This window comes from Bos grunniens, chromosome 3 (assembly GCF_055505025.1).
Source record: "Bos grunniens cultivar Pamir isolate PY7600 chromosome 3, Bosgru_T2T1.0, whole genome shotgun sequence".
Lineage (NCBI taxonomy): Eukaryota > Metazoa > Chordata > Mammalia > Artiodactyla > Bovidae > Bos > Bos grunniens.
Window position 1 is genome coordinate 47,066,440 of NC_141167.1, and position 26,879 is coordinate 47,093,318.

Genomic DNA, 26,879 nt, shown 5'->3' on the forward strand with positions numbered 1-26,879 from the left:
AGAAAGAAAGGGTGTTTCATGAAGAAATTTAAGTGATGGTCATGGAAGTGACAGGAGGTTAGAGATGGAGATCTGGGAAAATGAAAAAGTTAGTATGCTCCCTGTTTCCAAAGATATTTCCATGGGCAGAGTCTGAGCTGTAGGGAGAGAAGGGGTTATTGAGATAAAGACAGAGATAGCAACACAGGTAGAGTTACAAAGAGAGAGGATACACAGAAGACTTTAGAATAATCTGTTGTACTCAATAAAAACACTAAAAAAGCATTATTATCCAGAACATATTTTAAAAACTCTCACAAGCCATTACGAAACTGAGACATAACTCAGGAGAAATTGTCAATTTTATTGCCGGACATCATGGAAGAAAACTAAAGTATCAGTAAGATTTGGAAAGATTTCAACCTCACATCTTGATCAGGAAAATGTAAAATAAATTAGCAATGAGACACCATTTCATACCTACAAGGATGTGAAAAATTAAAGCATCACAAACATCAGTATGGACACACATGAGGGAAACCCTCATAAATTGCGCGTAGAAGATGCACATGCCCTTTAATCCAGCACCTTCACGCCTAGGTATCTATCTTAGAGAAAGATCCGCATCTATCATGCAGATGTGCACAAGTAAACATGTATACAGATGATTTTTTTTTACAGTGAAATGAAATAATTTTCCCTTGGCAGGGGACTGACAAATTATATTTTCTTCAAACTATAGTATGCACTACAGCAGTTAAAAGTAACAATTTAGAGCTTCATGTTTCAACATGGATAAATATCAAGAAATACAACTTTGAGTGAAGAAAACCAAGTAGCAAATCATACATATAATATGAAAACAGATATGTAGATATTGTAAAGTCACAGAAAAGTATACATATTTAATGGATGCATATACATGTAGTAAAAGTACAAAGCATGCGTGGTAATAGGACGTAGCAACCTCCGGATGGGGTTAACCTCTGGAAATGGGTATAGGAGAGAAAATGGAATGGGTTGGGATGTGGGGTGTTTTTGCAGTATTTTCTCTCTTCAACGAAAAGAAAGTTGAAGAACTTCCAATAATGTGATCTTGACAGCAAGATTGGTTTTTAACCTCCCAAAAATTCCTCCTGAAAAATAAACGAATCAATTAGGATAGAAAATGATACCCGTTGATACACCAAACCCATTTGATACCTGTTGACAGTATCAAAATAAAACTAGAAAGTAAGACATTTCCATAAACTTCAGATTATGAACCCAAATGATAAATCACCTACAGCAGTAGAACAATAACATGATCAAAGTTCAGTGGCAGGAATAGTGAGAAATGAATGAGGACAACCTCAGTACTCCACAAGCTCCAGGTTCAAATACTTTGTTAGTAAATATCCACTTCTGAGAAGAGAACACTCTGTATTCTGGGAATACAGAAAACTTGGAAGCAGATTTGAGAATGAGCAGTGAAACGGAAAAACCCCAGGGTCTGCAATTTGCAAATGAACCTAAACAATGGCACGCAAGCATTACAAAATCAAAGCTCTGAGCTCGTTTCAATTTGTAATTAAAGGACCGTATGATTAAGTCGCCAGTTGTTGTTCAGTTGCTGTTGTGTCCGACTCTTTGCGACCACATGGACTGCAGCATGATCCCAGATGTCCTTCACCACCTCTCAGAGTTTGCTCAAAATCATGTCCATTGAGCTAGTGATGCCATTCAACCATTTCATCACCTATCATTCCCTTCTCCTACTGCCTTCAGTCTTTCCGAGCATCAGGGTCTTTTCCAGTGAGTCAGTTTTCCCCATTAGGTGGCCGAAGTATTGGAGCTTCAGCTTCAGTATCAGTCCTTTCAAGGAATATTCAGGATTGATCTTCTTTAGGATTGACTGGTTGGATCGCCTTGCAGTCCAAGGGACTCTCAAGAGTCTTCTCCAGCACCACAGTTTGAAGGCATCAACTCTTTGGCACTCAGGCTTTTTGATTGTCCAGCTTTCACATTCTGGATTTCTCTCTTTACTTCCTTGCTCTGTAATTAAACTTATAAATGGAAGTTAACTGGTGACAGACTTTATTTTCTTGGACTCCAAAATCAATGCAGATGGTGACTGCAGCACTGAAATAAAAAGACACTTGCCCCTTGTAAGAAAAGCTATAACCAACCTAGACAGGATATTAAAAAGCAGAAACATTACTTTGCTTACAGTTCAGTTCAGTAGCTCAGTTGTGTCTGACTCTTTTCAACCCCATGAATCGCAGCAGGCCAGGCCTCCCTGTCCATCACCAACTCCCGGAGTTTACTCAAACTCATGTCCATCGAGTTGGTGATGCCATCCAGCCATCTCATCCTCTGTCGTCCCCTTCTCCTCCTGCCCCCAATCCCTCCCAGCATCAGGGTCTTTTCCAATGAGTCAACTCTTCGCATGAGGTGGCCAAAGTTTTGGAGTTTCAGCTTTAGCGTCAGATCTTCCAATGAACAGTTGGGACTGATCTCCTTTAGGATGGACTGGTTGGACCTCCTTGTAGTCTAAGGGACTCTCAAGAATCTTCTCCAACACCACAGTTCAAAATCATCAATTCTTAGGAGCTCAGCTTTCTTTGCAGTCCAACTCTCACATCTATACATGACCACTAGAAAAACCATAGCCTTGATTAGATGGACCTTTGTTGACAAAATAATGTCTCTGGTTTTTAATATGCTGTCTAGGTTGGTCATAACTTTCCTTCCAAGGAGTAAGTGTCTTTTAATTTCATGGCGCAATCACCATCTGCAGTGATTTTGGAGCCCAGAAAAATACAGTCTGACATTGTTTCCCCATCTATTTGCCATGAAGTGATGGGACCAGATGCCATGATATTCGTTTTCTGAATGTTGAGCTTTAAGCCAACTTTTTCACTCTCCACTTTCACTTTCATCAAGAGGCTCTTTAGTTCTTCTTCACTTTCTGCCATGAAGGTGGTGTCATCTGCCTATCTGAAGTGATTGATATTTCTCCCAGCAATCTTGATTTCAGCTTGTGCTTCTTCCAGCCCAGAGTTTCTCATGATGTACTCTGTATAGAAGTTATATAAGCAGGGTGACAATATACAGCCTTAACGTACTCCTTTTCATATTCAGAACCAGTCTGTTGTTCCATGTCCAGTTCTAACTGTTGCTTCCTGACCTGCATACAGGTTTCTCAAGAGGCAGATCAGATCTCTTTCAGAATTTTCCACAGTTTATTGTGATCCACACAGTCAAAGGCTATGGCATAGTCAATAAAGCAGAAATAAATGTTTTTCTGGAACTCTCTTGTTTTTTCCATGATCCAGCAGATGTTGGCAATTTGATCTCTGGTTCCTCTGCCTTTTCTAAAACCAGCTTGAACATCTGGAAGTTCATGGTTCACGTATTGCTGAAGCCTCACTTGGAGAATTTTGAGCATTACTTTACTAGCGTGTGAGATGAGTGCAATTGTGCGGTAGTTTGAACATTCTTTGGGACTGAAGTTCCGTATAGTCAAAGCTATGGTTTTTCTAGTAGTCACATATGCATGTAAGAGCTGGACTATAAAGTAAGCTGAGCAATGAAGAATTGATGCTTTTCAACTGTGTGTGTGGTGTTGGAGAAGACTCTCAAGAGTCCCTTGGACTGCAAGGAAATCAAACAAGTCAAATCTAAAGGAAATCAGTCCTGAATATTCATTGGAAGGACTGATGCTGAAGCTAAAGCTCCAATATTTGTCACCTGATGCAAAGAGCCAATTCATTAAAAGAGATCTTGATGGTGGGGAAGATTGAAGGCAGTAGGAGAAGGGAACGACAGAGGACGAGATGGTGGATGACATCACTGACTGTATGGACATGAGTTTAAGCAAGCTGTGGGAGATGGTGAAGGACAGGGAAGCCTGGCATGCTGCAGTCCATGGAGTCACAAAGAATCAGACATGACTGAGTGACTGCACAAATTGATTTCAGCCATGGAAAAACCATAACTTTGACTACATGGACCTTTGTGGCAAAGCAATGTCTCTGCTTTTTAATATGCTGCCTAGGTTTGTCATTGCTTTTCTCCCAAGCAGCAAGCATCTTTTAATTTCATGGCTGCAGTCTCTGTCCATGGTGATTTTGGAGCCCAAGAAAATAAAGTCTGTTGCCAGTTAATTTCCATTTATAAGTTAAATGACAGAACAAGGAAGTAAAGAGAGAAATCCAAAATGTGAGACATTTTATAGGACAAAGAATCCAGTTTGTACATGGCAGTGTCTGGAGGGGGAAAAGAGAGGTGAGACACTTCTCTGAGTGTAAAGGAACTTAGAGACATAGTAAAATTAAAGTGGGAACCTTGTTTACATCTTGATTAAACAAACTGAGGCAGAGGATAGATAGATGGGACCCAGGCTGAACAGTCTATCCCTGTGGACAGAAGCTCCATAATAGCAGAAACTCCATAAAAGCAAGATGAAAGAAGGGTGAGACCTGCTTAGATGAGAGATGAAAGTCTGCATATTCCTCATTTTCAGTTAAGGAGATCTTCCTGACTACACATGCACAGAAAGTTTCCTTGGAGGTCAAAAGAGAGGGGCGTGTCACCTAATAGTAAGTGATGCGGCTACTCATAAGCCTCATAAACCAAGATAGAATCCATCTTGGTTAAGACATGCACACAAACGCACAGGAAGACCCTGAGATATACCAAATATGAACTCAGAACCAGGCAAAGCAAGATTTCCTTGGTCAGAGGAAACTCGGAAAAAATGCCCCATAAAAGTAATTCAAACTACCTAGAGGGTGCGACTGTGTCTGAACCCGCCTGTGTGTCTATCCACACTTACTGTACTCTTTCTCCTCCCAATAAACACTTGTTTCACTGCTTTCTGTCTCTATATGGAAATTAATTTCTACACAGCTGACAAGCCAGCCTCTTGCCCCTGGCCACTGCCCCTGGTGGTCTAGTGGTTAGGATTCAGCACCTTTCCCTGCCACTGCCCAACCTCAGTCTCTGGTAGGCATTGAAATCCTGCTTCAATTCACTATAGGATGAGACCAGCTGAGGTGAAAACAAATAAACACGTTTTGGAGGCAATTTGTACACTTGACGTTGGACTAGGTATGAGATGGTACCAAAGAAATAGTGCCAATTTTATTATGAATGAGAATAATATTGTGATTTTGTTAGAAAATGCCCATAAATTTTAGAAAACCATACTGAGTCATGTAGGGGTAAAATTATGCTGTGTGATATTTGCTGTAAAATGCACCAGGAAGAAAAACAGAAAAGCTGTTTAAAAAATGGGTCAAGTTGGTGGTTCAGACAGTAAAGAATTTGCCTTCAATGCAGGAGACCCAGATTCGATCCTGGGTCGGAAAAGAGTTGGACAGGACTAGTGACTGATACTTTTACTTCCATACAAAGCCAGTCATCAAAACAGCGTGGTACTGGCATACAAACAGGCATATTAAGTTAATGGGATAGAATAGAGAACCCAGAAACATACCCTTGCACATATAGTCAAATAATCTTCAACAAAAGTGACAAGATGACACAATGAGAGAAAGAACAGTTTTTTCAACAAATGATGTTGAGAAAACTGAATATCTACCTGCAAAAGAATTAGTTTAGACCCTTACCTTACATTATTTACCAAAAACTAACTCAATATGGATTAAAGTTCTAACTCTAGGACCTGAAACCATAAAATTACTAGAAGAAAACACAGGGGAAAGCTTCATGACATTGGATTTGGCAATGATTTCTTGGTAGGACACCAAGAACACAGGAGCAAAGTTAGACAATTGAAACTATATCAAATTTAAAAACATCTGTGCATCAAAGAAATAGCCAACAGAGTGAAAGGCAACCTTCAGGTGGGAGAAAATATTTGCAAGTCATATATATGATAAGGTGTTACATCCAGAATGTATAAAGAACTCTAACAATGACGACGACAACAATAACAAAATTAAAAAATGGGCAAAAGATTCGAATGGACACTGTTTCAAAAAAAGATGGCTCACAAATAGATGAAAAAATGCTTCCACATGACTAATCATTAGAAAAGTGAAAACTTCAATAAAATATTACCTCGTCCATTAAGATGGCCACTATAGCAAAAAATAACAAATGTTGGAGATCATAGAAGTTTTGTACAGTTAATGGGAATGTAAAATGATGCAGCCACTTTGGAAAACAGTATGGAGGATCCTCAAAAAAATAAAAACATAATTACCATATGATTCAACAGTTCCACTTCTGTGTGTACATTCAAAAGAATTGAAAACTCAATTTCAAAGAGATATTCACACACTCGTGTTCACTGAAGCAGTACTTATAATAGCTAAGAAACAGAAGTAACCCAGATGTCCATCAACCAATGAATATATAAAGGAAATGTGATTATACATATATTGGACTGTTATTCATGAAGGAAATTCTGTCATGTGCTACAACACAGATGAACCTTCAGGACATTATACTAAATGAAATTAGCCAGATATAAAAATACAAATACTGTATAGTTCTACCTACATGTGGCATTTATAATAGAAAAATTCATAGAAACAGAAAGTTGAATTGTGGTTTCCAGGGGTTGGCGGAAGGAAAAAATAAATTGTTCAAAGAGCACAGAGTTTCAGTTTTACCAGATGAAAAACTTCTAGAGATTCATTGTATAACAGTAGGAATATGGCTAATACTACTAAATTGTGCACTTAAGAATGGATATGATGGTAAATTTTATGTTATGTTTTTACCACAATTTTAAAAAATAAATAAAGAACAGATTCAGTGAATATGACAAAGTTTTGGTAATCCCTTTATGACTGATATCTCTTGTGGTCAAACTGAGGCATGTGTGCTCAATTGTATCTGACTCTTTGCCACCCCATGGACTCTACCTAGAGTCCAGGCTCCTCTGTCCATGGAATTTTCCAGGCAGCAATACTGGAGTGGGTTGCCTTTTCTTCTCCAGGGCATCTTCCAGACCCAGGGATTGAACTGGTGTCTCTTGCATCTCTTTCCTTGACAGCTGGGTTCTTTACCAGCTGAGCCACCAGGGAAACCAGATGTCTCTTGTACTAGCCTCTAATTTTATATCTAATCAAATTTTTAGTAATTATTTTAGAAAAAAATTGAAAAAATATAGAAAATGTTAACACATTCACTCAGGACAGGAGTAATTGGGTGTTTTTGTATGTTTGGAATGTTTCATAATTGAAAAAAGTAATAGATATAGAAAATTGGCAACATTAGACCTTAAGTTCATCCAGTTTGAATCTATGGATCTCGATTTCAAATTAGTATAAGAAAGAGAATCCTATACTAGTTAAATCAATTGTACCAGTAGAGAAGATCACATAATTCGAAAAAGACTTCATGGGGAAGATAGGGTCATATCCAAGGGAGTGATCGGTACTTTGTAGAAACTCTGAAAGTATATACTATAGGTCAAAAGAGCAGGATGGATTTTCACTGTAGATAAGAAAATTAGACACAGTTAAGGTATAAGGCCTGGATGTATTTGGCTGTCACAGTTAAATGCCACTGTCTTTTTGTGCCAATAATAGATCCTGAGACTCCTGTGCTAGTTCTTTTTCACTTTGCTGAAAATGAAAAATGGTGCTTTCAGAATTCCAAGGTATTTGCTGCTATACTCTGATAGCTGAAGGTAATGCTTGAGATTCCCTTTCTTTTTCTTCAGGGAATGCTAAAAAGGTGTCAGTTGTAGTCATGACCCAGTCAAAATGATTCATGAGCTTTTTTAAAATCTTTTTTTTAATTCATTTTTAATTGAAGGATAGTTGCTTTAAAATGTGTTGGTTTCTGCCATACAACAGCGTGAATCAGCCGTAAGTATACATATATTCCCTCTCTCATGAGCCTCCCTCCCACGCCTCCCCCATCCCACTCTTCTTTGTTGTTGGTGAGCTCCCTGTGTTATACAGAAAATTCCCACTAGCTATCTGTTTTACATATGATAATATACATTTTTCAATGCTACTCTCTCAATTTGTCCCTCCCTCTCCTTCCCCCACTGTGCCCACAAGTCTGGACCCATGAGCTTTTACACAGGTTAATTATTGAAGACATAAAAGAGAAGAAATTGATAATAACATTAGCATCAAAACAGGATTGCATTCTCCTAATTAAACAGGCCATGAATAACTATAAAAAAAAGACAAGAAAACTTCGATTAGTTACTCAAGAAATCTGCTCTGTGATTTTACACCTACTCTAGTGTGTGTGTTTTATGTTTTCTCACAGAAGATATTTCTGAATATGGTCTATTAAAGAAATTTTTGAAGCTTATTATTTGTTGTTTATTTTAAATGAAGATTTACAAAAGTTGCAAAACCAGGAAATTTACATTAATACAATGTTGTGTATAGGTCTTATTTTACTATATGTGTAGTTTCCTGTAGCCACAACTACAATCAAGATACAGAATTCTTCCTTAAGCACAAAGATTTACTGATACTGAAATCAGATATAGAACACATGACTCTGTATAAGTCCTTTTATTTTATTTTACAGGCAACAAGATTCACATAATAGAATATTGTATTTTTTGTTTCAACTGTTTAAACAAAATTTAGAATGTTTAAGAGGAGAAGGCAGCTCTTTTGTATTTACAGACAGTTGTCTCATCTTATGTTCTACAATTTCTTCTTCATAATTTCCTTTCTTATTCAAAGACTTCCTTTAGTCACTATTTTAGCCTATGTTCTGCTGTTGACAAATTCTCTCAGGTTTCATTCATCTGAACATGTCTTTTTCCTCAGCATTCGTTAAGAAGAATATACAGGATTTACTTGCAGAAACCAGATACAGCATTTGGGGTTGATGTTTCTTTTCTTTCATTATCTGAAAACGTAACATTTCTTTCTTACTTCCATGAGGATGAGAAATCCCTTATCATTCAAAGTGGTCTTTCACCTGGTAGGTAAAGTGTCATCTCTCTCTTGTTGCTTTCAAGTTGTTTTCTTTGTTTGTCATTTTCTAGAGTTGTGCTCTCCATTCTGCTTCTGAGACATCCACTGAGCTTTTTACTTCATTTATTTTTTCAGTTTTTAAAATTTTACTTGGCTCTTCTTTATATTTTCCATTTCTGAGCTGATGTTTTCCATTTTTTCATTTGTTTCAAGTGTATTTATAGTTGCTCATTGAGACATTTTCATAATGGCTCTTTTAAAATCCTCGTGACATAATTTCAACATCTGGGTCATATTAGTGCTGGCATTTGTTGAATGTCTTTGCTCACTCATATTGAGATTTCTCTGGTTCTTAGTATAATCTGTGATTTTTAAATCTATCCTGGACATTTTGGGTGTTATGTTGTGAGACTCTAGGTCATATCTATATCTCTTTTATCTGCCCTCCCTGATACTGTGTCATGGGGGGCAGGGATACTTCCTCACTACTGCCAGTGGGGGATAAAGGTTCAGGTTCCCATTTGTCCTCTGTTGATGCCTTAGGGCTGCCTCGTTACTGCTAAATGGAGGTGAGATTTCAGGCTCCCAACTCAGTCTCCATGACAGTTTTCTCTGGGTATGGAAGGGGTGCCATTGCTTCCCGTTTGACTTTCACTTGGTTTTGACCTCCACTGACACTACAGGAAGGAAGCTGTTTCAGTGCTGGCTGGGAGGGGAAGTTCCCCAATCAGCCTTCTCCAGTATCACCTCATTGCTGCCAGGTGGGAATCCCTCAGTGGCCTCCACTGACACTGTAGGGAGAGGCTTCTGACTGCTAAGTGAGGATGAGAGTTCTACTTCTCTACCTGGCTTCTCAGACGCCATGTTGGCAGTGCCTTATTACATTCTGGCAAGAGTGGAAGCCTAGGCTCCCATCTCAGCTTTTGCTGATAGTAATGGAACTCTGAATGGGAGAACAGAAGACGAGATGTTTGGATGGCATCATCAACTCAATGCACATGCATTTGAGCAAACTCTAGGAGATAGTGAGGGACAAGAAAGCCTGGCATGCTGCAGTCCATGGGGTCGCAAAGAGTCAGACATGACTTTAGTTACTGAACAATGGAGCTAGAGCTTCATTTTGTTCCATGATGAATTTCTGTGTTAGGGTAGTTATTGTCAAAAAATTTTTCTCTTTTCATGCTATCCCTTTCTTTGCCCTTTGCTAGAGAGAATGGGCTTTTATTTATTTATTTATTTTCTTTTAAACCAATTCTTACTGACTTTTCTGGGTTATGGCTTCTCTAGCACCACTCAGTGAGGATATACAAGTCAAAAAGAAGACTCAGGGAATTTGCCACATGGTCTTTTGAGGGTTTCAAGATCCATAGCCAGTCTTTCCTTTTCTCACTACCTTCACAGTGTCCTGATATTTGTTTCATATATAATGTCAAGGACTTTTACTTGCACTTAGTAGAAGAAATTATATCTACTTCATTTAGTCTGTAACCAGACAGTGAGATTTTAGAACTTTATAAAGTTTAACTTAATTCAGACAATTTTTGATTTGATTAAACAACTTTTATTAATTAAAAAAAAAATCATTTAATTGTAGTAAAAATGCCCATGAGTTACAGTGGAGCAACCACCTCATTCCAACTCTTAAAAGCTAGTTTAATAAATTTAGCACAGAGTAGGTAAGGTCAGAGAAGGCAATGGCACCCCACTCCAGTACTCTTGCCTGGAAAATCCCATGGACGGAAGAGCCTGGTAGGCTGCAGTCCATGGGGTCGCACAGAGTCGGACACGACTGAGCGACTTCACTTTCACTTTTCACTTTCATGCATTGGAGAAGGAAATGGCAACCCACTCCAGTGTTCTTGCCTGGAGAATCCCAGGGACGGTGGAGCCTGGTGGGCTGCCGTCTATGGGGTCGCACAGAGTCGGACACGACTGAAGTGACTTAGCAGCAGCAGCAGGTAAGATCAGTAACCTGGGAAGTCATCTTTCAAAGAACATGATTTTCTCTGGAAACCAGCAACAATAGGGCTTGACTGTGGCTCAGATAATGTATTAACATAGCTAAAGAAAGAAATATGCGAACTGATTATTAATGTGAAAACTTGAAAGAGGAAGTCCTCCAAACCCACATGTAATACTTTTCATTTCAACAACACAAAGTGAGAAAATGCCCTCTGCAGGGAAGTGGATTTTCCAACACTTTATCCTTAGACATTCTGTCTTCAGACAGAAAAATATAAGCATTGACCTGGCATAATTTGACTAACTCCTTCCTTTTGTTCTGATTCCACAAAAAGAGGTGACTGTACATATCTGTTGGATTTCATGTCAATTTCTTATAGATAGAGAATAAGCCGCACAGAAGATTCAACTTTCTGATACCTGCGGCAACTCTTTAAATTGGCCTTGTCACCGTTTTCTCATGAGTTTGATCTGAGGAAACTCCTCATTTCCACACCTTCAGAGTGGAGGAACAGATAATGAAAAGAGGGACCTAGAGCAAATTCCTGCCTTCCTGGGAGAGCCAGATGGCGTTCCTAAGCAATATCTTTAGACTCCTCAAATTATTCCAATTGTTTACATGCTTCAAAAACAAGTACTTAGAAACTATACTTTTTAACGTGACCATATTAATGCCTAATAGGCACTTAGCTACAGTGATCTAAGCATCATAAAGAAAAAAAAATATTCTTAAGGATTCATATCCCAAAGAGTAAATGTTTCCTGAAGGTAATCTCGGAGAAGGCAATGGCACCCCACTCCAGTACTCCTGCCTGGAAAATCCCATGGATGGAGGAGCCTGGTAGGCTGCAATCCATGGGGTCACTGAGGGTCAGACACGACTGAGCGACTTCGATTTCACTTTTCACTTTCATGTATTGGAGAAGGAAATGGCAACCCACTCCAGTGTTCTTGCCTGGAGAATCCCAGGGACAGGGGAGACTGGTGGGCTGCCGTCTATGGGGTCACACAGAGTCGGACATGACTGAAGTGACTTAGCAGCAGTAGAAGGTAATCTGACAATCTGATAACAGCCATTCTTCTATTCAAGAAATATTTACAGAGTGTCTTGTACAGTCCATGTTCTTAAGATAGGTCAGGAAAGGCAGCAAACTTCTATACTGTGGAACTTACATTCTAGAGAGTGGAGACAAGACAGAAATAAGACATGTAAGTAACATGTCAATTTCTTACATGTAAGTAACATGTAAGACATGTTTGTAACACATGCCATGGGGAAAAAATGTAATATGGGTGAAGGGGACCAAGAATGTGGGAGTGGAAGGGAAGGGTGTAATGGAGAGTAGGATGGTACAATTGAGGAGATGAGATCCTACACAAATTTAAAGGAGATAGATATCTGCATGTAACAAGGACATCTGACAACAAAGCATTGAAAAAGGGAGAGAGCAATGGAGAAGATGCACTCAGAGAGGTAAAGAGAGTACACATAAGGATGTGGAGACTTTATAAGAATGTTGGGTCTTATACTGACTGACACAAGAAGCCAAAGAGGATATTCATGAATGTAACCTTTTTCTTTGATGTAACTTCAAATTGACAGCAACAAGAAGAGTAAAGGAAATAACTTTTACTTATATTAATTGGTTGTTTATATTTTCTCCCATTGACATCTATCATTCTTTCTCTCTCTCTCATTCCCCTTCTCTTTTCCTCTCTGTTTCTCCTTCCCTTTAAATAGATGCTTTTTTTTTTTCTAAATCATTTGACAGTAAATTGAAGAAACTGATAACTATATACCACTGAATAGTTCAGTGAATATATTCTCAGAAAAGGGGTATTCTCTTATATAACCATGGTACAGTTAATAAAATTAGGAAAATTGATATTGATAAGCACTGTTATTAACTCTACCATCCATATTTGACTTTTGTCAATTTTCTGAGTAATATCCTTTATAATTACACTTTCCCCTCTGATACAGCCCTGGAATCATTTTTTTCTTTAAGAACTCTAAGTTCCTTTTAATATAAAATGTAAATAGTAATCAAGCTCCAGGTATTAGGTGTGCTCATGTAATGCTATGTGGTAACTTTAGACATTCTCAGTGAACACATCTCATATATGTATATGTGCACATATACACACATATGCCTATATATATTATCATTTGTAGATTTATCTAGTGAGAATGGTAGATATTAAAATCCATGAGTTTATAGTAATGCTTTCCATCTCAATCCAATACTAATGTGCCTTCTTTCCATATTTATAACTCCCTTTTAAGATACTGCTCCATTACCTTTATTTACTCATTTATGTAAACGAGGTTTAACATTGCTAATCCAAAAAACCTCGAATAGCCAAAGCAATCTTGAGAAAGAAGAATGGAACTGGAGGAATCAACCTGCCTGACTTCAGGCTCTACTACAAAGCCACAGTCATCAAGACAGTATGGTACTGGCACAAAGACAGGAATATAGATCAATGGAACAAAATAGAAAGCCCAGAGATAAATCCACACACATATGGACACCTTATCTTTGACAAAGGAGGCAAGAATATACAATGGATTGAAGACAATCTCTTTAACAAGTGGTGCTGGGAAAACTGGTCAACCACTTGTAAAAGAATGAAACTAGAACACTTTCTAACACCATACACAAAAATAAACTCAAAATGGATTAAAGATCTAAACCTAAGACCAGAAACTATAAAACTCCTAGAGGAGAACATAGGCAAAACACTCTCTGACATACATCACAGCAGGATCCTCTATGACCCACCTCCCAGAATATTGGAAATAAAAGCAAAAATAAACAAATGGGACCTAATTAACCTTAAAAGCTTCTGCACATCAAAGGAAACTATCAGCAAGGTGAAAAGACAGCCTTCAGAATGGGAGAAAATAATAGCAAATGAAGCAACTGACAACTAATCTCAAAAATATACAAGCAACTCCTACAGCTCAATTCCAGAAAAATAAATGACTCAATCAAAAAATGGGCCAAAGAACTAAATAAGCATTTCTCCAAAGAAGACATACAGATGGCTAACAAACACATGAAAAGATGCTCAACATTACTCATTATCAGAGAAATGCAAATCAAAACCACTATGAGCTACCATTTCATGCCAGTCAGAATGGCTGTGATCCAAAAGTCTACAAGCAATAAATATTGGAGAGGGTGTGGAGAAAAGGGAACCCTCTTACACTGTTGGTGGGAATGCAAACTAGTACAGCCACTATGGAGAACAGTGTGGCAATTCCTTAAAAAACTGGAAATAAAACTGCCTTATGACTCAGCAATCCCACTGCTGGGCATACACACTGAGGAAACCAGAATTGAAAGAGACACGTGTACCCCAGTGTTCATCGCAGCACTGTTTATAATAGCCAGGACATGGAAGCAACCTAGAACTTCATCAGCAGACGAATGGATAAGAAAGCTGTGGTACATATACACAATGGAGTATTACTCAGCCATTAAAAAGAATACATTTGAATCAGTTCTAATGAGGTGGATGAAACTGGAGCCCATTATACAGAGTGAAGTAAACCAGAAAGAAAAACACCAATACAGTATACTAACGCATATATATGGAATTTAGAAAGATGGTAACAATAACCCTGTATACGAGACAGCAAAAGAGACACTGATGTATAGAACAGTCTTTTGGACTCTGTGGGAGAGGGAGAGGGTGGGATAATTTGGGAGAATGACATTGCAACATGTATAATATCACATATGAAACGAGTCGCCAGTCCAGGTTTGATGCACGATACTGGATGCTTGGGGCTGGTGCACTGGGATGACCCAGAGGGATGGTATGGGGAGAGAGGAGGGAGGAGGGTTCAGGATGGGGAACACGTGTATACCTGTGGTGGATTCATGTTGATATATGGCAAAACCAATACAATATGGTAAAGTTAAAAAAATAAATTAAATTAAAAAAAAAAAAACATTGCTAATCCACACCATTTCAAAAAGTAAATCTGTTAACTAGAGTTCAATATTTGTCTAAAGTTTTATAAAGGTAAATTACATGCAAAGAAACACATAACAATTGTGTACAATTTGATGATTTTTTGACAAACACATACACTTTTTTAACCTGTAACTCCTCTAATTCTGCTAACCTGTCAGGGCAAAGAAGTCAAAGTTATATGCAAGGAGATGATAATAAAGATTGTTCAGAAAATTTTAGTGAGGCAAGGAGGGAAGTAAGAACATTGGTTGTGGGGAAAGAAGGGGAAAGATATTGGAAAGGATATAGAATCAGTGAATTTGAGATTCATATGGGGTTCCTCTGGTGGAACCTATTTGTTGTCAGGAACCATTTGTTGTCAGAGGATGGGCTTCCTCTGGTGGCTCAGCAAAAAGAATCCTTCAATGCAGGAGCCACAGGAGATGCAACTTTGATCCCTGGGTCAGGAAGATCCCCTGGAAGAGGACATGACAACCCACTCCAGCATTCTTGTCTGGAGAATCCCATGGACAGAGGTGCCTGGCAGGCTATAATCCACAAAGTTGCAGAGTTAGGCATGACTGAAGCGACTTAGCATGCACGCATGCATGCATGGGGTTGAAAGATAGTAAAGGACATTTTCGTATGGACTGTCATATCTGTGTGTCAGCATATTTACTGACACAATAGATGCTCATTGTATGAAATATATTGAGAATTTATTATATTTGGGATAATCCTAAAGGTTTCTTTCTCTTGGGAAATGCTTTCTTTCTTGAGGCCACTCATAGGGTGTATGCATTTTTTTTTTTTTTATTTCAGGTATACACGTGCTCCCCATCCTGAACCCTCCTCCCTCCCCCCTCCCCATACCATCCCCCTGGGCCGTCCCAGCGCACCAGCCCCAAGCATCCAGCATCGTGCACTGAACCTGGACTGGCATCTTGTTTCATACATGACATTTCACATGTTTCAAACTGCTTCTCACATCTGCTGAATCTAACAGTGAAAAATAAAAGAAAGAACACAAAACTTGTTTGATTGTTGTTCTGTCCAGTTCAGTTCAGTTGTTTAGTTGTGTCCGACTCTTTGAGACCCCATGGACTGCAGCATGCCAGGCTTCCCTGTCCTTCATCAACTCCCAGAGCTTGCTCAAACTCATGTCCATTAAGTTGGTGATGCCATCCAATCATCTCATCCTCTGTTGTTCCCTTCTCCTCCTGTTTTCAATCTTACCCAACATCAGGGTCTTTTCCAATGAGTTGACTCTTTGCATCAGGTGACCAAAATACTGGAGTTTCAGCTTCAGCATCAGTCCCTCCAATGAATATTCAGGACTGATTTCCTTTAGGATGGACTGATTGGATCTCTTTGCAGTTCAAGGGACTCTCAAGAGTCTTCTCCAACAACACAGTTCAAAAGCATCAGTTCTTCAGTGCTCAGCTTTCTTTATAGTCCAACTCTCACATCCATATATAACTACTGGAAAAACTGTAGCTTTGACTAGATGGACCTTTGTCAGCAAAGTAATATCTTTGCTTTTTAATATGCTCTCTGGGTTGGTCATAGCTTTTCTTCCAAGGAGCAAGTGTCTTTTAATTTCATGGCTGCAGTCATCATCTGAAATGATTTTGGAGCGCCGCCCCTCCCCCCCCAAATAAAGTCAGTTGCTGTTTCCATTATTTCCCCATCTATTTGCCATAAATTGATGGGACTGGATGCCATGATCTTAGTTTTCTGAATGCTGAGTTTTAAGACAACTTTTTCACCCTCCTCTTTCTATTTAGTTTAGATGGCAGTTCAGCAACTCTTTTAGATAGATGCCTTTTAGCTTTACAATTTTAATGTAGAAATGTATCACCTCCTAAAGAGAAACTTTGGTCCTGAAAACCAACTTAAAAATTGTAAGGTCCTTTTTAACCTTTGTATTCTGAAGCAGTTTTAGTAAGTTAAAAAAAATCCTTCAAAGAATATAGTGTGAAATGTAACTATGCTTTCTACTCCCTTGCTAAAAAGCTGACAGTATTAGTTTTTCTATCTTTTAATTTAAAAATATAAAAAAAGACAATCATGGTCCCTTTATAGAGCCAATAGATTCAATTCTGAAATTTCCACATAGGTTATTCTCGGTCTTCAACTAACAGGAAATATTTGTTTTGCTGCAACTTTAATATAACATAAAATATTTAAATATTTATAGTCTTTGTTTACATAATTTATATTGCCATATGAAAATGCCTTCACAAGTAATCCATGACCAAAGCTGCTGTAAGTGGAAGTAAATGGTTGCTCATAACACACAAATTCAGTTGTTTTTATTGTTTTCTTAAAAAATAAATTTCATATTTTCACTACAATATGCTTGGATCAAAGATAGCTATCAAAATCCACAGACAGGGCAAGAACAGTTGGTGTGTTTTCTCAGCAGACTTTGAATTCAATGACCCTAGAAAGTTCACTGAATCTCTTTGTAGTTCACATTCAGTTGTTAAAATGGTTTGGGAGAGGGATTGAGTAGGAAACTCAATCCCTACTGAGTTTAGGGATTTATATAAATTGCAGACTTTTTTCTTTTATTTTTTCTATTTTGTTTTTGGTGTGACATGGTTTTTTGTCATTGTTCTTTAGTATTACCTCCAGAAAGTCTGTAGAAAAAGAGAACAGTGAAATAAATGCATAACTTTTAAACTTGATTTCTTAAATTTACCAGTAATAATAATTGAGATGCAAATGAAAAAAAATGTTTACAATTACCACTTTTTTCCAAAGAAAAACTTATACTCTAAAGATTCTTCTTTGTAGGTGTAGTTCTTCTATTATTAGCAAATACATTCAAACCTGAATTTTGGCAAAGAAAGGAGTCGAACATAGTGAAAGAGGCTGTGGAGTTAGGAAGACAACCAGTGACTCTGGTGACATTTCTTTAATTTCTTTCACCTCAAATTTCTTATCTGTAAACTAGGAGCAACAAAATCTATCCCGAAAAGATTATAATGAGAATTAGAATGAAGATGTAAAGTATTTAATATTACTGGTGATAAAAAAGTGACAGTAAACATCCTTACTATTATGTCTTAGGGTAAGGGAGCCAGTGTCTGATCTCTGACTACCTGAGCAGACTTGGCCAACTTTTGCTTTATCAGCGTAAAAATTTGTAGTATTATTAGCACAGAAAGTTAATGAATTTACCTTTATTACAAAATGCAAGAGAAATAAATGAAATGAATATTTACCAAAGTTCTACTGAAGTTTTGAAATTATCAGTTTGTTTTTCATATTTGAAGAGAGATGCTTAGGTTTTGGCTCAGTTGGAAAAGAATTCGCCTGCAATATGGGAGACTTGGGTTTGATGCCTGGGTTGAGAAGATCCCCTGGAGAAGGGCATGGCAACCCACTCCAGTATTCTTGCCTGGAGAATCCCCAAGGACAGAGGAGCCTGGTGGGCTGTAGTCCATGGGGTTGCAAAGAGTCGGATACAACTGAGTGGCTAAGCACAGTACAGCTTAGGTTGAAATTGTAATAAATAGCCATATGATCATAAATATAGTTGCTTTTTGTGATATTGTAGAGATTTATCTATTTATTCCCATACTCTATCCGGTAATTTTAATGTACCTAGTCTGCTATATTTTTATCAGTTTTTTCTTCTTCAGGTTATTTTTCATGGCTGTACTGCAAATGGTACTGGCACAGTACTTGGTACTATATTTGCACTGTATTATCAGATGTTTATCACATCTGGCAGTCAGCAAGAAATAGATTACATTTTACAGAATGGGAGAAAACAGTTGTTGTTGTTCAGTTTCTAAGTCATATCCAACTCTTTGCAACCTCATGGACTGCAGCATGCCAGGCTCCTCTGTCTCCGGGAGTTTGTTCCAATTCATATCCATTGAGTTGATGATGCTATCTAACCATCTTATCCTTTGCCACTCCCATGTCCTTTTGCCTTCAAACTTCCCCAGCATCAGAGTCTTTTCCAATGAGTCGGCTCTTGGCATCAGGTAGCCAAAGTATTGGAGCTTCAGCCCAACCATCAGTCCTTTCGGTTATTATTAAGGCCTGATTTCCTTTAGGATTGATTGGTTTGATCTCCTTGCAGTCCAAGGGACTCTCAAGTCTTCTCCAGCACCACAATTTGGGAGCATCAGTTCTTTGGCACTCAACTTTCTTTATAGTCCAACTCTCATATCCATACATGACTATAGGAAAAACCATAGATTTGACTATGTGGACTTTTGTTGACAAAATGATGTCTCTGCTTTCTAGTACACTGTCTAGGTTGGTCATAGCTTCTTTTCCAGGGAGCAAGCATCTTTTCATTTAGTGGTTGTAGTCACTGTCCAAAGTGATTTTGGGGCCCAAGAAAATAAAATCTGTCACTGCTTCCACTTTTTCCCCTGATTAATTTGTGAGTGAACATATTTGTGTTACTAAGACCTCTGCATCCCTACACAACTTGCAACTGCAGAGAGTCATAAGAAATACAGAAGAAGATTACGCACAACTCTATGAAACCATCACTATCACTATTCTCATTTCACACACGAGGAAGCTGAGGCTTAGCCAAGCTGAAATTGACAAGATTATCAGGTTAGTTTAGTAAGTGTCAGAGTAAGGGATTGAATCTGTATCTGTGACTTTCAGAGCTCTAATGACATCATAGTAAACTATAAAGAATTTCAGGTTGATTTTTTTTTTTTTTTTTAAGAAAAAACAGAGCAGAGGAACAGGAAACAAAATTAAAACAAAACAAAACAAAACCTAGGATTTCCCTGGTGGCAGAGTGAATAAGAATCTGCCTGCCAATGCAGGGTCTGCCAGTTCGATCCCTGGTCTGGGAAGATCCCACATGCCATGGAGCAACTACTGAAGACTGCATGCCGTGGGACCCGCATGCTGCAACTATTGAAGCTCGTATGCCTAGAGCCTGTGCTCCGCAGCAAGAGAAGCCACCAGAATGAGAGGCCTGGGCTCTGCTCACCACAACTGGAGAAAGCAACAAAGACTCAGCACTAAAAAATAAAATCTAGACCATTAATTGTACATGAATTCAGGAAAGGACATTGGTTCATAGACTAGGAGAAGATGGGAATGTACAGATTATTTAGTCCTCATTTTCTCGATGAAGAAACTGAAGCCATGCAGCTAAGTCGATTGCTCCAAACCACAGAATCTCTTAAAACTACAACTCCATGCTTTTTCCAAGATAGATTTGTGACTAATTGAGAATAATCTATATCTAAATTGTCAGATCAGAACTTTTTAATACTGTACATCATGAAGTTAGCCAAAATTGGATAAACTTGGTATTATCGTGACACAGAGAAGTGGAGAAAAAATAGGATGATTCAAACATCAAAACCTGTCTATTTGGAGGCTTTAAGATGTATCAGGTACTGTTGGGTCCTGTGGTCACAGTCTTTTAGGGAACAGAGATATATCTACCAGTAAGGATAATATAGCACAATAAGTGCAATTTGAATGGCAAATCACAAAATGCTGTGAGCACTCGGAGTGGGGAGGAATTAATTCAGCCTGAGAGATTTCAGTTGATCCCTGTGTGATGCTTCACAAAAGCGGTGATATTTGAGTTTGACAGGCACCTGTGGCTGGAGGCTATTTCATTCAGAAAGAACAACAAAGGTATCAGGTATCGTACATACAGTGAAGTGCGTTAAAGGAAATAGCAAGGAATTCAACCAGGCTCTAAATATTTATGCAAGTGCCTCAGAGATGTATTTTGAAGAGTTCTTGGCTTATGAAAACTGCAGAATCATTTTGTTCAAAAAACTTCTTACTCATTTCAAATCTTGCTCAAGTCAAAAATCCTTTAGAATACATTTCTACTCCTCTGGTAACAGCATCACCAGGCCCACCAACGGCATGCTTATTTGAGTAATTGTCACAAGCTATCCATGTTGACCGGGCTTCCCAGGGTGGCACAGTGGTAAAGAATATGCCTGCCAATGCAGGAGATGTAAGATAAGGCTTCAGTCCCTGGGTTGGGAAGATCCCCTGGAGTAGGAAATGCTAACCCACTCTAGTATTCCTGCCTGGAAAATTCCATGGACAGAGGAGCCTGGGGGCTACAGTCTATGAGGTTGCAAAGAGTCAGACACAACTGAGCAACTAAGCACATACATGTAACAACCTGTGAATAACCAGTCTTTTATAGCTTTGGCCATATTTTTGCTATATGTCTTTGAAAAAATTGTGTGGACTTTGCCAGACTATTTGCTTCTCAGTTATGGATAGAATTCAGTTAAAAGGTAACTAATGCAAATAGCACTGACTAATGTACTGACTAATGAACTAATGCAATAAGAATCTTTACAGTTCTATAAGCAAAAAAATTTCCTCTGGTGGTATCTGCTGTTCATTTTATATTTATTGCTCTTAAAGCTTATTTTATTTCAAATATAAAGAAAAAATTTTTCATTTCTTAACATTTTTTATACCTTCTGGAATTCTTTTCCTAAGTTAAAATTTTCAGTGAGCTTGGAGGGAGTCTGTATCACAAGATTACATGCTTGTTTTCTTCATTCCTCTTAGCTTTGAATAGATTGAATGTGGGGGTGGTGTGGGGAATGACATCGTACTCAATTAGTATTTCCAGCATCTGGCACTTAATAGGTGCTTAACCAGTGAGAAATAGATGAAGGAGAATAAGTGAATGAAATTGGTGAAAGCCCCACTGATCTGAGAATCTAGATATTGGCCAGGGTGAGTTTGGTAAGAAGTAAAATTGAATCTTCTAAGAAAAGAGGTTATCTGAAATATTGGGACTTTCAGGAGCCAAAAATAGCCCCCCTTTTTACCTTTTCCTAAGTTTGTGAAGTAAGACACATAAAACAGTTGGAGATTCTTTTAAAGGAAGTTGGATTACTGATAAGCTGTTTGGAGATCATGACTTAAATCTACAGTCAAATAAGTTTTCTGATACTTCATTCAGTGTTGGATAGACCTATCTCCCAGGTCATCAGCATAGCTGGGCACCTAGGGTCCTCCCAGAGGGGAGTCTCCATACCATTTGGCAGAGAACAGATCAGATGTTATTAGTTCATTCTAGAAATGTGAATCATATACTCATTATATGCTAGGCAATACAGATATGACATTAAATAATTCCTGTGTTCACACTGTTGGACTAAAGTAAATAGATGATTTCCATACAGTGTAATTGTGAACTCCAAGGCACAAAGGGAACAGGGGAGGAACCCAAAGCTGGACTTAGAAGGTCTAGGAATGATTCTAATACAATATCCAAGATGTAGCTTGAAGTAATAATAAAAGCTCTCCAGTTAAAAAGAGAATGTTCTAGAAGAGGAATGGAGTGTTTGAGGCATAAAAAACATTTTTTAATAATTGGAAGGTAAGATATAAAGGAAAGGAAAAGGAAAGAATGAAATTGAGGCAGGAGAGCTTAGAGGAGGACAGATCAGGAAGGACTTTGCAAGCAATTTTAGGCACTTTTTACTGAACTTTCACTTAAAGGGAATGGTAGTTAATTGAATGACTTCCAGTGGGAGAATAATATGTGTTAGATTGACCCCTTTATAAAATGCATTAAAAAAAAAAAGATGTCCAGAGGACCATTTGGGAGACTTGAACATCAGTAGAGGCAGGGAGGTCAGAGAGAAGTAGACAGATTTGAGAAGCATGTAAGATGTAATATCAAGAGGAATTAATAGAAGCTTAGTTGAAGAAAAGTGAAGTCAAACCTGATGCTGGTGTTCTCTGGTATAAGTGGAGAGATGTGTGGCCTTAAGTGATACAGAAAAATGAACATAGGAATGTCATCTGGGTTGGAGATAAAGTTTTGAAGAATGTCGGCAAGGTGCAAAGTTGATTCACGTGTTGATGTTATAAAACATAAAATGGAAAAAATACTGAAGTGTTCCACTGAACATTAACTCAAGATGTAAAAATACTTTGAAAAACAGATGCTTTGGGGAATGGTTATTAAAAAAGATTCAAGTATTCCCCTTGGGCAGTTATAAAGCATATCTATCTGCAAAGGTACACTTATTACCTATTTTGAGCTACAGTTACATTTGATTGCCATGGATTTATTTCTTTGGAGGGTTTTTTTACGCATCAGTTATAGATGAAACAAGTACTTTCCCACGTTCATCTTTGTGCAATATGTGATCTGGAACAGCTCAATATAATTAGCGACTTCAGAACATTGCCAGAATTGAAGCAGCAAAGTGTGACATCTCCTACAAATTAAGATTCATTGCCAACTATCCTCAGGAAGAATTGACTCTGCATTATTAGCTCCCCTTTTCTATACAAACTCTTTGTCTTATGATTATTTCTGATTGTGTATATATATATATATATATATATATTTTTTTTTTGCATTGACCACTCAGACAATTAAGAATCTGCCTGCAGTGTGGGAGACTTGTGTTCGATCCTTGGGTCAGGAAGATCCCCTGGAGAAGGGGATGGCAACCCACTGCAGTATTCTTGCCTGGAAAATTTTATGGAGAGAGAAGCCTGGCAGGCTACAGTCCATGGGCTTACAAAGAGTTGGACCTGACTGAGCGACTGACACTTTCACTTTCACATACTGTTATTTGGATGTGTTCATTTCAGTGTCTCACACCCTAAAATGTGAGCCTGAGTGAGAAATCAGTGTCTTAAAGGCCTGTGGCTGCAGCAGCTGTCATGAAAACCAGCATATGACAGGTACTTGGGTGAACTGGATGGTTTGTGTCATCTGGCCATCAAGTGAGCCACCACTAGAGGGCACTGGCAGTTCGGTCAGATTGGAGGCGCTGGAGGTGTTCCCACAGACACAGGGTCAGGACTGTTTGTGAAAGCACCTGGACTCAAGCCTGGACTTCTGTATTTCACCCAGGCAGGAGGTCAGAGAGTCGATGCTCTTATTAGCCCTTATTTCTGGCTTGATTTCTTTGCTCTGAATGTCTCACTGGCTTTCTACCTAGTTTCTCTGACTTAGAAAGTTTTCCCCCTTACCTCCTCAGGTGTGTCTAAGAAACAGCTCTTTTGCAGTCACCTCTTCTTATCATGTTATAGAAGGCACTGCACAATTACCCAGACTGCCCTTGTTGCTGTATGTCTGCCCCGGCCCTGGTCCTTCACAACTCTGGAAGTACCAAACCATTTTGCTGTTCACTGAATAGGCTGCTGACTCTCACACATCACATGCTATGAGCTCAGATGGTTCTTCATCTGCAAATACACTTCTCCACAAAGTATCTTTTATAATCTACTTAACGAAGTTTTCTTACCATCAGGGAGATCTTGCTGTTCTTTCTTCTTTATGTTTTAAGAGTGTACCATCAATGGCATTTATTACACTCTCCATACTTATTTGTTTTCATTCCCTCCCCTTCAGTTTATACTTTCTCCTCAAGGGCAGGTATCATAATTCAGAACCTATGGACTACTTACTTGTAATGATGTAAGTGGCTGGAAAGATAGAACATCTCTCATGGTACCAGGATATGCTCATAAGGCCAGGCCAGGCTAGATCCTAAAGAAGCTTTCCCAACTGGGTTGGCAAGAAGGATACATTTAGACACATTAATCTCCAGAGTAACAAAACTCTTCAGTGGCTCAAGCTGGTCTGTGCTTAGACTGCAAATAGGCACCATGTGTGTCAGTCTTGTCTTTCTCATGTGTAATCAGTTCAGTTCAGTTCAGTCGCTCGGTCGTGTCCAACTCTTTGCGACCCCATGAATCGCAGCACACCAGGCCTCCCTGTCAATCACCATCTCCCAGAGTTCACTCAAACTCATGACCATCGAGTCGGTGATGCCATCCAGCCATCTCATCCTCTGTTGTCCCCTTCTCCTCCTGCCCCCAATCCCTCCCAGCATCAGAGTCTTTTCCAATGAGTCAACTCTTCACATGAGGTGGCCAAAGTACTGGAGTTTCAGCTTTAGCATCATTCCTTCCAAAGAAATCCCAGGGCTGATCTCCTTCAGAATGGCCTGGTTGGATCTCCTTGCAGTCCAAGGGACTCTCAAGAGTCTTCTCCAACACCACAGTTCAAAAGCATCAATTCTTTGGTGCTCATCTTTCTTCACAGTCCAACTCTCACATCCATACCTGACCACTAGAAAAACCATAGCCTTGACTAGACAGACCTTTGTAATAGACTGTTTGAATACTGGAGCTTCCCAGGTGGCTCCATGGTAAAGAGTCTGCCTGCCAATTCAGGAGACACAAGAGACACAGGTTCCATCCCTGGGTTGAGAAGATTCCCCTGGAGTAGGAAAAGGCAACCTGCTCCAGTATTCTTGTCTGAAAAATTCCATGGATAGAGGAGCCTGGCGGGCTACTGTCCTTGGGGTCACAAAGAGTTGGACATGACTGAGTGACTGAGCACATACTGAATACCAAGACGGGCAATAGGCAACAGGCCTTCAAGATTAATTCCATTTGCTGTTTTGGGCCTCTAAAAAAATGGACAAACTCCTAAGCAAAATATTATAAGGTTACTGGGCCATGGATACACCATGCTATTTTATATCTTGGGCCTTTGCATATGCTGTTCCCTCTGCCTGAAATGTATGTACAGTAGGTCCCCTACAAATGAAGGAGTGCATTTGTAAGTTTAATTGCTTGTATATGACAGCAACTGAGCACAGCACAGCACAGCCAACAAAGTTAGTCTAGGTACCCAACTAACACGATTGGCTATGTATTACTGTACTGTAACAGGTTTTTAACACTTTTCACACAAATAGTACATAAAAACAAAAAATAGACATTTTTAATCTTACAGTACTGTACCTTGAAAAGTACAGTAATACAGTATAACAGCTGGCATACAGGGGCTGACATCGAATCAAAGGACAAGAAGAGTTACTGACTGGAAGAGGAAGAAGAGATGGGAGATGATAGAGCTGAAGGATCATCAGCAAGAGGAGACAGAGGGTCAGCTGCAATTTCACTCAACCCTGACGTTAATGACACCGCTTCTGATTCCTTGCTGGAATTAGATGCGCGTTCACATCTTTGAAAGTTTGCAACTTGAAGATTGGTATGTAGGGAACTTTCTGTACCTGCACTCACTGCCCTTCACCGACTGGCCATTTTGTCCATCTAGTATCCCCCCATCTCATTTTTCAACTCCTCTCCAATATCACCTACTCTGTGACACCCGTCCTAGCTTTCATAGCCAAACCTTGTCTGTCTCTCTCAGTGTTCCCATTAGGTTTTTGAATATTTCTACTATATCACTTGTAATTATTTGCTTCCTCTTTGTTTTCCTTTTGAGACGATGTGCTCCTTGATAATATGGTTTACTTCCTCCTATCTCCACAGCTTCAGGATTTAACATTTTGTCTGACACAGCATGCACTTATTAAGTACTCAGTGAATGAATGAATGAATGTTTTGTTCCTTTATTCAGTGAGTACTAGCTGCCAAAGATCTGTCCTGAGGGTTTAGATGGTTTAACTTTTTGCAGCTCAGTTCCCTGGAGTTGGGCACAAGGTAACAGATAAGTGGACTTTAGAGATCCCTAAGGGTGTCCACAGGGAAGTCTGTCTGTAGGTCACAGAAAAGCAGCCCCTAAGATTGCACTCTGAATAATAGCTTCCATCCCCAGGGAAACAGGATTGTCCATTAGGCAAACTCCTCCTAAGAATGGTCTAGGGCAAAATGAGGACTTCTAGAAAAAGAACTGAAATGGGAGTGAAAAAGTAAAGCCTTATTTTGCAAAATAGAATCATTGGAAGAAACTCGTGTTTGAGCTTCTCTTTTCTGGAGAAGGCTAACCCTCACAAGTTCAGAAATCTTGAGTCATAGCTGCTCTGTAGCCACACAGGAAGGCAAAAATGCCAAGCCATACTTGGAGGTGGCTGGAGCCACAGAAAGTGGCTCAGGAGGTGGGCAGGACTAAGTGAACTGTTAGCGGCTGGGGAAGGCTGTACTGTGGTCTTGAGATGGGGCTGATAGCAGGGACTCTGTCCATCTCAGTGTCCTTGCTACTGGGTTTATAGCAAAGGCTCAGGAAATGTTTGCTGAATTGTTAAGTCATGATTATTTTTTTTCCTCCCATCATGG

At 39.0% G+C, this 26,879-nt stretch overlaps 1 protein-coding gene across 4 annotated transcripts in view; it reads right to left on the bottom strand.

The window, feature by feature from the left end:
• The window catches only part of PTGER3 (prostaglandin E receptor 3), a 250,454-nt gene that overhangs the window by 19,659 nt on the left and 203,916 nt on the right, over positions 1–26,879 (bottom strand). For 3 of the 4 annotated variants that reach the window (XM_086390564.1, XM_086390557.1, XM_086390548.1), the window contains one exon: positions 324–1,115. The exons of the other annotated variant lie outside the window; for it this stretch is intronic. In XM_086390564.1, the coding sequence (XP_086246690.1) occupies positions 1,095–1,115 (21 nt within the window). In that variant the 3' untranslated portion in view covers positions 324–1,094. Of the gene's footprint in view, positions 1–323; positions 1,116–26,879 lie in introns of those variants that run through there. 4 annotated transcript variants of the gene reach the window in all.